Raw genomic sequence first — 13,171 nt, forward strand, 5'->3', positions numbered from 1 at the left:
ATGCTGGTGGATAATCTGTCTGCTGGTTGTCAGGTTCCTTAGACCTGCTTGGGAGGGAACACTCTTATTTGGCCAGACCTTGCCAGGATTTGTCTCTGATTCCTCTGTGTGCTTTCATGAACATCAGACTGTTCTTTCACTAGATATTTCAGTGAACTTTCTAACTTGTTTTTGACTGAAGATCTAGCCTTTTTCTTCATGGTGACTCATTAATTTTCTGCTGATACAATTAACTTCAGAAAGGAAGTCTGACTTTTGAATTTCTGAATTTATTATATGCTTGTGTATTACCTATGACTTGCATGTTCAATTTGCTCTTTCCTTTTCCTGTGCTGTGCATGGCAAATTTTTAAAAAACAACAAATAAAGTATCAGTGCTGACATATGGAATGTAGCATGTATATATTTTTTAAAAGTTGGCGTAAACATGGTATTTGTAATTCATCAGATTCACTGTGGGTCAATAGCATGTGAAATTTTTGTCAAGAAAGCAAAGGCGGATTACCTGAAATAACTATATCAGAGCAAGATTGCTGAATGAATGGTTGAATGAATGATGGACTTGAGAGCCCTATCATAACCATCAGGACACTGCACTCCTTGCTTAGAGTAACAATGTTTATTTAGGTCAGGGTCCACATTTTCAGAGGACCGTGACCGACTGGAGCATAAGCAGAGGAAACAAACCAGATGGTGTTGAGACTTGAAGTCACATTCTGGCACATGGTGTCAGGACATAGGGGATATTTATATTATGAAAAAAAATATTAGGGAGAAAATAATAAAAACTGAGAGCCACTGGTACGTATTCAAGTCCAAGGATTGTGCTCGGGACTTTAATGGTTTCCAGACATTGTGAAGTAGCACGATGTAAAAAGCACATTTTGAGTTTCTGAGGAAGGCAGGGCCGATAGTTGTGGAATCACAGACACCTCTCTGTGTGAGAATAACAGCATTTTTTTTCTCCCAAAGCTGACCTGAAGCAGAATGAGCTGACTCAATGTTCACAGATTCCACGTGTTCAGAGGTGATGCAAACGTAGACTGAAACCATTTTTAGTGAAGATGCTTTAGAGAGAAAAGAGAATTACCTGGAGCTATAGATCACTCGACTTGTGCTGGGAGTACATTATTGCCTGATATTATATAGCACTCTGCCTTCCATCACATATATGTATATGTGTGTGTATATATATATATATTGTATATATATATATATTATTTTTTTGCTTTAGCTTGGTGATATGAACCTCAAATGGTTAATGCCACTTCCAGTTCAGTAGATTAGTTGTACAAGATCTTGGTCTTTATATTTCCTCATGGCAATTAAAATAACAGAAGAATCCAAAGTTGCAGGGATGGGAAACAAATATGTTGTGAGTGACTCACCAGATATAATAACAAGAACCTGTTTCACTCTCTCTTTTGATCTCCAGACTCATGTATTCTGAGTTTGAGAGAAAGAATATATTTAGACTGCTCTTTCAAAATATCCCAAGGTATCATTTTTCAGACAGTTTGAAACCTGAAGATGTAGTATCGCTTGCTTCTGTATGTTTATAAAATCTTTTTTCTTATTTTCTTACTCTGAGTGTGCGTGGATCAGTAAGCAAGTTGTGATTCTGTAACAGCTAATGTGACACCTTAACAACAGGTTCCTAGTTAAAAACCAGTTCTCTTAAAAAGCATGGGGAAAGAATGTGTCCACTTAAAATAGCCCAAGAATAAGGGATTTTATAGTTATAGAAAGCTTGCATACCATCTATTCATAGATGGCAAAATTCTATCCCGGAGATAAACTGACTTGTCACTTTCATGTGGCTTCTGGGAAATGTGGGTACCTTTCTGTGGTCCGTATCCTTTCACTCACAATGCAGCATTATGCTGTGTTCTTGGAAAAATCTTCCTACAATTCTCTCTCTCTCCCTCTCTCTCTGTCTGTCTCTCTCTTTTTCTTTTCGAATTTAAATGGATTTTTTTAAAAAAATGTCAGTCACTTCTATCTTGACTTACAACCTGATAGGCAAGTGTAGTCTATAACAGTAGTTTCTTTCTTTTTAAAGAAGAATAATTATTTTTACTCAAAAGACAGATTTATAGAAAGGAGACACAAGATCTTCTGTCCACTCGTTCACTTCCCAAGTGAGCAAAACAGCCAGAGCTGAGCTGATTCAAAGCCAGAAACCAGGAGCCACCTCTGAGTTTTCCACACATGGGCAGGATCCCAAGGCTTTGACCCATCATCCTCCTCTTTCCCAGGCCATAGGCAGAGAGCTGGATGGCAAGTAGAGCAGCTGGAACAGGAACCTGCACCCATAGGAGATCCTGGTGCTTACAAGTGGAGGATTAGCCAACGAAGCCATTGCTCCAGGTTGAAGAACTGTGTGTTCTTGTCCTGTATCTTAATGTAGCAGCTGAAAGGAATCCCGTTTTTAATCCTGGATCACTCTTTCTTTGCAGTGCTGCCTATGATGCTGTCCTTGACAGAAATGTGGCCATTAAGAAGCTCAGCAGACCCTTTCAGAACCAAACACATGCCAAGAGAGCTTACCGGGAACTGGTCCTCATGAAGTGTGTGAACCATAAAAACGTGAGTGGTGTTGTTATTTTTAAACCTTGGCAGTGGGAGCTTGTGAGGTTGGAGGGAAGAAAACACGTGTGCCAAACTGAGTGGGAAAGACTTTTCTTCCTTTAACAATTTCTGCCTCTTTAGATGGTTTTCCTGCCCATATGCTACATTTCATTCCACTGTCCTCGTGGTAGCTTTATGCTTAAAAATTGTCTAAAAACCATATGGCATGGAGGAGATTAATTTGATTGCTATTTCCCTCCTAGAAAATTAACCTATTTGGTTATCTTGCTCCAGATTAACCAGAGGAATTCATGCTTTTTGAACAAATACCTTGAACAAACACATAGAATTTAAATACAAAATCCATTGGAACATTATGCATTGTTTGTTTACAGTGTCAATTTACCAACAGATGAAGGATTTTACTCCTGATGTATTGCTTTTGTGATTAGGTATTATTCTGGCAATGACTTCCCACTGATCAGTGTGCACAGCGCATGGGTATCCTGTGTTTTGGTATGGTTGGGTAAAAAGTGCAAAGCTTGTAAAGCTCTATAGAGGAGGATCCTCAGGAGATTTTTGTGGCTGGTACTCAGCAGGGGAGCCTGTTAAAGATTTCATCACTTCAGTATCTAGGCTTTGTCAAGTACAGGTCTGTAGAATTCTTTCTACTCCAGTACTTCTTAGTAAGAAAAAATGGGAAACAATTCATCATTTTAGTAGTGACTATTGCAAATAAGTAAATAGGATAAATGAATTTTGTTGCATATAGTAAAAAAATATATAAATCATTATAACCAAACTACAATATCAGCTGTCATATATACCTATAAAGTTCTTCCATATGAAAGTAACAGAGCAAATGAAATTATGAATGAAACTAATAAAAAAGGGGTTGTATAATTAGATTCACCATCTATGGGTGACACTGAGAAGAAACATTTATGAATGTTTAGTTGAAAGCTATTTCATACAAAGATGGATTTAGGCCTAATGATAATCTTCCCTTTGCTCTGTCATTCAAATTATTTGTTCTCTTTCTAATGAATTGCTTGACTCAATGGTTTTTTTTAGACAATGGATTTTTAATTCAGCCATTCAATGAATATTGTTTGAATGACTAAAATGTGACAGGCACATACCTGGATAGCAGCAGAGATAAATTCTTTTGTTAATTGGAGTCTATATTCAATTGGTGAGAGGAGGGCACTCTGCAAGGAACTCTATGGAGACAAGTGCTGCTAAGGAAAACAAAGTGAAGAAGGAAGATCAACGTGCTGTTTGATGTGGAGTTACCTTTTTGATTCAGCAGGGAAGGTCTCCCTGCACTCTCTAAAACAGCCAAAGAACATGAGACTTCTAGACAATAATGTAATAATGACAGAAAGGATGGCCATCCAGAAAACGCAGGATACTAAAGGAGTGTGTCCTTTTATTATATTTAGTAAAGTTAGGATACAATTTAACTACATGATCAAGGCAGTATTTTATTTTACGGTAGCAAAGACAGTGGTAGCATGAACAATGGAGAATGGGTAAAAGCAATGAAGAAAATGTCATTTCCCCTATTTCTTCTGTCAGACCCCATAATATACTGTGAAGAGATGCCCACTGACTTGGCTGGTTTGAAACAATCATACTCTCCATTCCTGACGTTTATGCTACCCAAAGGCAGTTCCCAATAGCAGTGCAAGTTTGTGACTATTCCAACCTGCTATCGACTTTTTATGTGTACATGTATGAAGTCAGGCATGCAAATCAGACTACAGAAATAAATGTCTGGAATGTAGATAAGCAGGAAGTTCAGTTACAATCAGGGCAAAGTCTTCATCAGTGCTTATAGCACTAAGTAATGGCAGTCATAACGTAGAACTCTGTAAATGCTATGGAAAACTACATAAAACAGTGAAATAATCCCATTTATTCTTTAATTTTAGTGGAGAAAATCAATTTTGAAAGTGTATACCTCTTTTTAGGAAGTGTTAGGTACATTTGTGAGACACAGAAAAACATTGGTTCACATCTGTTAGTTCCAAGATGCCAGGATAAAAGAACTGAGTAAGATTCCTGCATGAAAAATGTTGAATAAATGAAGTTAACTTTTATGGTCTCTTTCAAAGAAGACATATTTTTAAGTTAGTTATAAGTAGGATCTAGAACTTATAGAAGATTAGCAAAAGTAAAGTGAAATCAGAGAAGGTAAATGTGATAAGACAAGGGCTAATGAAAGGGGAAATAGGAACACATAGTAGGGAACCATCTTGGAAAATTACCTTTTAAAATAATAAATCCTGGTTTATTAAAATTATAATGCTGTTTTCAGATTATTTAGAACCATGTAGGTTATTCATTTCTTTCTATCTTTAAGGGATGTTTGAATGAATGTATGTGCATCCTATACAACCTGAAATGTTTTTGTTTGAAAATCAGCAAAATCAAATAAATGACTTTGTAATATTGATAAAGCACTAGAGAAAAAGTATCACGACATGTATTCCACTGAATGATGTAATAAATAGCCATTTTCCAACATCCACTCTAGGGACGTGCACAGACTAACAAGGCCTTTAATTACAGCTTTAAAAGATATGTTAAAATGATTTATTTCCATATGCAAATTCCATACTGAAAGATCACTTTAGAAGAGATAACCTTGGGGTTTTTTTCTCTTTGACATGTTACAGCCGCTGACGTGCACACGCAAGTATACTAGAAAATAGTGGCTATTTTTGCAAACTTTTTCCTCTACCTTTCTTCCACAAATAAAACTACTAGAGGCATAAAGCAGTCCGTAGAACTGACTGCATTTCTCGTGTGCTTAAAAGTAATTTTGACTTGTTATTACTTAGTCTGCTGCTGTGCCACGCATCAAGTTTACTGAGATTTATTGATTCATGCTGTGAAGCTGGTTAAATCTTAAACATGTGCATATTCAGGTTTTTTTGTGAAATGCTTGCAACCGTTTTGTAGATAGAAGACTGTTATCTATTTCTAACTGGTACATTATTCAGACTATTTAGCTGAAAAAAATTGAGTTATGTGTACTATCTGTGTGTAAACATGAGGAATGAATAAGTTTTATTACCTACATCAGAAAGTAACCTTTTTATTTCTCCCTAATTTATAAAATAATTAAGCAAGAAACAAAGCTTGAGGCAAATTTTGATAACTTTTAAAAATCTAGTTCCTACTGAGTTTGTCATTGATATTATCTAGACTACAATTTCTTCGATTGCAGCATTAGTCTAAACTAGATCATAAGAGCAAACTAATTGTACAAATTATACAGAATCTTAAATTTAAGCATTTGATCATGTTGGGGGAAAATATCTTCTCGGTAATTTGTTAGCATTTAAATGCTACTTGTCTCCCCTCGCATAGCCTTTCCTCTTTTTTTTTTTTGTTTGTTTAACTATTTTACAGCTCTCTTTTCTACAGAGAATCACACCAAAGTAGTTTGAAAAATATTGATGTTCTCTGACCTTGAGCTTGTTAACTGCATCACTGACCTGAAAGCAGATAAGATCTGCTTTTTCAGTATGCTTTCCTGTGTTCTCTGAGATACAGCAAATTTTTCCCAACTTTTCTCTCTCTGCCATAGATCTGAGGCATGACTCTCAGTTGGAATAAATTATGTTTAAGCATACTTCAAAAATAATTCATTGTCTTTCTTTTTCTTTCTTTCCTCTGTACCTCCCACTCTCTCTTATAGATTATTAGTTTATTAAATGTCTTCACACCCCAGAAAACGCTGGAGGAGTTCCAAGACGTGTAAGTAACAAAACTCATGAACTGAAGGAGTACATAATACTTAAATAAGGGAAAATGATCAAAAGGAAAATAAAAGATTAAATCCCTTGTAGCCATCCTCGGGGGATGTAAGAGCTGAAATTCAATGCAAGGGAGAGAGGATTCTGTCGATGGAGTTGTTCCCAGGAAGATGCTGCTGGCCTTTCGATCCTGTGGCTCTCTGTGCTTTGGGTCCTGTGTTCTTGGTGCAGTTAGGGAAGGTTAACTTATTTCTTAACTACTTAATTCTGTGAGTTTATCTAGAAAAAGTTAATTCAGTATAAGAAATATTAATAAAGGGATCAGGGTCAAATCATTCTACCTTTGTATTTGAGATTTTTTTTTTCCAAAATAGCTGAACTGTAAAAATACAACAAGATGCAGAGGCTAGGGAGCAATGCTCTGACACATTGTCCTTCAGCACAGATGCATTACATTAAGAAGAGACCGTTCTGAATTTTTGTTTTTTTGGAAAGAGTAGTGGGAATACAGGTGAAAAGTGAGAGAATGATTGAGGTAGAAAATACACAAATCACACACTAGAGTGTTCTTTCCATTAACAATCCGTGTTAGAGCTGTTCTAGCTCATACACATAGGGTACTTGGTATTTTTTCATATTCTTGATTCAGCCTAATTCAGATCTGGGAAGCGCAGCAGACATAGGAGATGTAGCAGCAGATTCTGGCTGCAGAGATCTTGTCATCTAGAACTAACATGGTGATTTTGCCTTTCAGTTACTTAGTGATGGAATTGATGGATGCCAACTTGTGCCAGGTGATTCAGATGGAACTAGACCATGAGCGAATGTCTTACCTGCTATACCAAATGTTGTGTGGCATTAAGCACCTTCACTCTGCTGGAATCATTCACAGGGTAAGAACATGTGCTCCAAAATTAGTTAAGACATGGTTGGAAAAGAGTAAGAACACCTGTAGATTATTTTCTTTAAGAGAGGTTAGTCAAATTAAGGTATGTCTTCATTGTGTTTTTGTTGTTGTTTTGGAATTGAATTAGCACATAGTTCCCTAAGATACAGAAGGAATGTCTAGCTTTTTTGCAGGTTTTTTAAAAATTGATTTGATGTTCCAGCTTGTTGGGAATCAGCTTCTGAGCCACCTCATTCTTTTTAACTCCTTGAATGGCAGGGGTCATATGTGCAGCTGAAATACAACAGCTCATTTCCATAGTTCATTTCTGACAGCAGAAAGACAGCTGCCCCCATCTGCTTTTCTGTCAGCCCTCAAAATGAAATGTAAGCAGGAAGAATTATGGGGCTCCCGAGAACAACCATGGGGATGACAATAAATAGCATTTTGGTTTCTCCTAAAGCATCTTCCCAACATGAGCTTGTACTGTAAATAATGAGCATACAACTCTCTTCTGGGTTTAAATATTTACAGAAAATAGTTTTGAAAATCCAAAGCTGACTATAAACTGCTTTGCAGCAATAACCATATAACTCCTGCAGGGCTGGGCAGGCAAAAGAGCCCCAATTAGTCCTAGTGCAAGAACACCATATTGATTGAGGGGATGGAATTCATATGCTCCCCTGGATGCCAACTTCTAATTTCTTTCCTTGTTGCTATTTTCAGGATTTAAAGCCAAGTAACATTGTAGTCAAATCAGATTGCACATTGAAAATCCTTGACTTCGGCCTGGCCAGGACAGCAGGCACAAGTTTCATGATGACTCCGTATGTGGTGACACGCTATTACAGAGCCCCTGAAGTCATCCTGGGAATGGGCTACAAGGAGAACGGTAGGGATGCTTCTACAACGATGCAGCATCAAAACCTGAGAAGACGATGAGTGCAGGTTTAGAAACCCTGGAGCCCATATTCCTTTTCAAGTTTATGGATTAAAAAAAAAAAGGTGGGGGGAGGGGTGGTAGCTTTCATATTCAGAGTGGTTTTTTTTTAATACCAACAAGAAGAAACACTCATTAAAACTATAAAGAATGTTTCTGCGAAGTAGGCTTTGCTAGAAGAGCTGTAATGTTTTATACTAAGAAGAATTGTAAATGGAGTCTGATTAAGCGGTCAAGTGGATGCCGATTAGGACTCGTGACATAGATGCTGAAAAAAATTGGTATCTAAGTGACAGCTCAGGTCCAAGTCAGTGTAAAAAGCAGAAAAACACTTTTTGATTGAACCATGTGACTTTTATGTCATCTCTTAGAATGATGGTTCCAGTCCTAGGGAAAGATGAAGAGATCATAAATCTTTAGAATAATCATCCATGCAAACAATAAATAAATCATAAGACTAGAATAATTCAAATTATTCATGTCGGATACGTGTGGAATAATCTAAACCTCCCCAAGTAGTAATTAAGATGGCAATTGCCAGCAAATCTTAATAAATCCCAGAGTCTTTAGAAAGCAAAATATTAACATTTACATTACTGCTTTTATAAAGAAAATCTAATAATTATAGGCATTTTCAAGGATAAGACACAGAATCTTTAAAGTGTTTCAATTGGAACTTATTTTAAAATTAAGGATTTATAAACTATTACATTTTGGAAAGCATTGTTATTTTGATTAGTGTATTTCATGTTATTGTTACATATTAAAAGCATTAATTATGAATACATGTATATACACAGTGTGCCTTTAATATTTATCTTCACATTCTATTCCATTCTGAGTGTTCTACTTTATTAAATTCAGCATGAATAATTGTTAATATATTTTACTGTACCAGCATGCAGAGTAACTCTATGAAAATTCTGTAACACCTGAAATTTAAAAAAGGTTTTCTTTTTGTTCATTCAGGTTAGAAGACACCTAAGGCTTTTGACCATTTGCACATAGGAAGGGAAAAATGTCAGCTCTTAATAAGTTCAGGTTCACCTTGGTGTTCAATATCAGAAATCTGGTATCTTTTGATTAGGAAAGGTGAATCACACCCTTCTCCCAAGGAACTCTATTGTACATTCTTGACCAGTTATTATTTTTTTAAATAGAAATCAAAGGGGAATCAGTTAAAGAAAAGTTTAGAATCAGGAGCATATAGGATGCAGTGGGGAGGGAAAGGTACCTCAAATGATCGGCTTTGATTTTCAGGTTTTTACGATGCAGAGGGCAGGCGCTCAATCCCTTTCACCTCTCCTAGTAGAAGAGGTTCCAAGTAGCAGCCTTAGGCGTTCAGCTTCGCTATGTCCATGCAGAAATTGTAGCTTGCACCCTCATGCTGCCCTCCCACCAATGAGAGGAAGGTCATCATGCAGAAACTGCTTGCTCCCACATCAGGAATGCTCTGCTCTCCTCTGTGCCCAACCCTGCCTTCCTTCCCACAGAACAATCAGCCCAATGTTTCTAACTCCAATTTCCCTTTGTCCTTAAAGAAGAATGAGTTGGAGGGCATAAAGATTGATAAACAAAGGTAGAACATGTTTGCTTATTAAGTCTGACAATTTGGACATGAATGTATGTACTTGACAAGTTTTAGCATTTTTCATATCATTTTTCCACTTTACTTTCAGATGATTCCATTATACAAAGGCTAATTTATACTATATCTTTTTGCCTTGAAATGTCTCATGTAGAAACGAAACCTGACTTCTATTTATAAAGGCAATTTCTGAAGAAAATACTGAGCTGAAAAGGATTCCAGATTTTCTTCCTGTAAATTGTGGGTTCAGATATTTTGAAGTTTCTCAGACTTTGCAGAACATGTCTATGCTGAAGCTCCCAAAAAGTTACTTATTGCCCTATTCCATGGAACTGAATACAGTGGGAACAAAAAGGAAACAATGATGCTTATTGGGGGCTTGAAAATGATGGTCTATACATCCAATAAATGATGAGGAAAACCCTTTAGTAGTTTTTAGTCGTTACCTATGATATACTTTTGGTTTAGCTACTGCTTTTTCCATGGCACCATTTTGTGGACCTAAAGAGGCCATGAAAGGTGCCCTTTGGGTGCCCACGAATAGTCATTTTAGTTGTGATCCTAAAACATTGTTTATGTGCTAGCACAGTACTTGTTTTAGGTTGAATTCTGACCAACTTTGGCTGGCAGGCAAATGTTGTTCCTTCTAATGAAACTGTTCTCCCCCCCCCCCCGCCGTCCCCCCGCTTCTGAGGTCAATGATCTTAGTTAACTTTCCTCCCCTTTCATCACTTCCCTCTCTTTCCTGTTCCAGTGGATATATGGTCTGTGGGATGCATTATGGGAGAAATGGTTCGCCACAAAATCCTCTTTCCAGGAAGGGACTGTATCCTTGTACCTTTTGCTGCAGCTTTACCTGTTTTTGTTCTCTCTCCCTTTAAACACATAATGATTTTCCCAGGAGAGTAAAGATAGAAGCAAAAAGTTGGGTAAGTGGTGCAACTGTAATTTTACAAAGTGATTATTTCTATAATATGACCAGTACTGAAGATTACCTACCATGATTATTTCTTTCAATTGAATTTTTCATAGCTTTTATTCTTTCTTGCCTGTAACTAAAAATAACTGTGCCATATATATAGCAGAATAACAGAAGCCTGTTGATCCCAAGTGATTCAAGGAAATTTGTCTTTCTAACTAGAAAAATAACTTTTTAGAATCCATTTTTATCTTCTTCTTAAAACTATTTTATGTTTGTACAACTTTAAACATAGTAATTTCTTTATTTTATAGATAGGCTAAGCTTCTGTCTGTGGCTTCACTGACTTAAATAGGTCACTATAGCACATCCTTCTCAAAACATAAACTGCCACATTTAAAAACCGTAATTATTAGTCCAATTGCTGGAGGTCAGGTGAGTTTAAAATAGACCTTCTTCATGTGACTTGGAGCTGTGACAGAGAAATCGAGAATAACTTTTCCAGCTAAGAATTTCATAAAGCAATGCTGATTTGAGATCTACTACTGAGTCCCAAAGCAGATTCCTTGAGAAATTGGAGTACCGTGTATCATTTAGAACTATTAAATGAGCTGCTATATTTCTTAAATGACTGAAGTTTTGTTTTCTACTAAAGGTACATATTGGCATTTGTTATATAGAGCTAGTAGTTTACATTTCAATGAACTATATTTTTACTTATAAAAGATGAAAAGACTCTGAAAGACAGAATTACAGAGAGAGAGAGATCTGTTCATCTGCTGCTTCATTCTCCAAATGGCAGCAACAACCAAGACTGGGCCACAGGGAAAACATAAGCCCGAAACTCCACCGAGGTCTCCCATGGAGATCCAAGGGTCGAAGCACTTGGGATGTCTGCTGCTTTCCCTGGGGCATTAGGGTGTTGGATCAAAAGCAGAGCCGCCTCAGCTTGAACTGGTGCCCATATAGGGTGCTGTTCTCCAAGCAGCAGCTTAATCCGCCATGCCAAAACAGTGGCAGTTTTGGACTATATTTTTATAAATGCAATTATATCTTGCTAGCAAACTGTTGTAAATCTAGTATGATAATAGGAAGCTTAAACTGTTCCATGATGCAGGTTAAGTTCAGTATACTACATATGAACCTTTTGGAAATCAACACTAAAGATATGGTCTACAACGCTATTAATTTATTTGATCAATAAAGAAGCTCTACTGAAACCCTTTATTATATAGGAAAGAAAATTGTTTTTATTTAAATAACAAAAAGCTAATAGTACCTAAAAAGCTACCTAGACTTAATAAGATATTGATTCCAATAGGCGTATAATTATGTAGGCATTTATTCATCCTGTTATTTATAAATTATGAGCTAGTCTCTAAATTCTGTTAGTAGTATAGAATAATATCTGTAATGTAGTATATCATTTACACTATCAAATTTCTTGTGGCTACATAACAAAATTTATTTTGCTACAATTATTTATAGTGCAGAGGTCAATCAGACACAAGGTTGGGGTTACTTATATAGAATTATTAATAGCAATATTTTAACTTGTTGAAATGATTCCAGCATTTAGTAGAAGCAATAACCAAATTGAGTTTATATTAATTATACCTATACTATTTCCAAAATTCTTCAGAGACTTAAGCTCTCTTTAACTTCAACTTATAGTTATTCAGTGTAATTTAAAGTTTATTATTCTCAGACTAAAAAATGGTAATACTCTATGATCCTAGTCAACATACTTTTTCATAGAATGTTTTAGTTTGAACCCCAAGCAAGATTGGTAAAACATGTTGACAAATCAGGAAGTCCAATGAAATTATTGTCAGTGTCAAATTCTAACTCCATTCCTACATTCAAATTGTCTTTGCCTTCTGAACAACATTGTGGAGTTTTCTTGAAGATTGGTATCACACAGATGATACCACCAAGGTGAAGTTTACAAAATAAACAGAAGAATAACAAACAATATGCTTTTCATTCCATTCATTTGCTAATATTTTAGCATCCAATGAAACCTCCTAAAATGTTGCCTCTCCTCTTTAAAAAAAAGTCTCTTAATTATATACACCTTGTCATGGTTCATCTTTACTACAAGTTTATGACTTCTGCATTTTTCAAGGCGTATGTGTTGATATAATATGGTAGGTAGTGTTACACAATTGCTTAGAGTCATGGTAAACTTTATGATTGATAACACTGAACACATATGACATATTATTTTCTTTATTTAGTGCAAATAGCTAAAAGATAACTGTGATTTTACTTTTCATTGAGATTTTGTTCCTTTCAATTACTTATGGTAACAATTTTAAAGTGCCTTTTTTAGGAGTTTTTCCAAGGACTGTGCACTCATTCAGACCTTTCATCTAGCCCTAAACTCAACTGACATAAGCCATCTTTTTGATTAGCAAAGGGTCCTATAATATCAGTGTTTCTTCAACTTGTTTTTGTTTCTGCATGTATGTATGCCTGTCTGTCAGTATGTCTG

General features: G+C 36.1%; 1 protein-coding gene across 3 annotated transcripts in view; it reads left to right on the forward strand.

The window, feature by feature from the left end:
- Nucleotides 1–13,171, forward strand: part of MAPK10 (mitogen-activated protein kinase 10) — a 234,299-nt gene that overhangs the window by 171,175 nt on the left and 49,953 nt on the right. For 2 of the 3 annotated variants that reach the window (XM_040967191.1, XM_040967193.1), the window contains 4 exons: nt 2,460–2,589; nt 6,284–6,342; nt 7,096–7,234; nt 7,954–8,119. In XM_040967191.1, the coding sequence (XP_040823125.1) occupies nt 2,460–2,589; nt 6,284–6,342; nt 7,096–7,234; nt 7,954–8,119 (494 nt within the window). Of the gene's footprint in view, nt 1–2,459; nt 2,590–6,283; nt 6,343–7,095; nt 7,235–7,953; nt 8,120–10,509; nt 10,582–13,171 lie in introns of all 3 variants that reach the window. The other variant, XM_040967192.1, reaches the window with a different exon arrangement.

Source organism: Ochotona curzoniae, unplaced genomic scaffold (assembly GCF_017591425.1).
Source record: "Ochotona curzoniae isolate NIBS_2020 unplaced genomic scaffold, NIBS_Ocur_1.0 scaffold_4506, whole genome shotgun sequence".
Lineage (NCBI taxonomy): Eukaryota > Metazoa > Chordata > Mammalia > Lagomorpha > Ochotonidae > Ochotona > Ochotona curzoniae.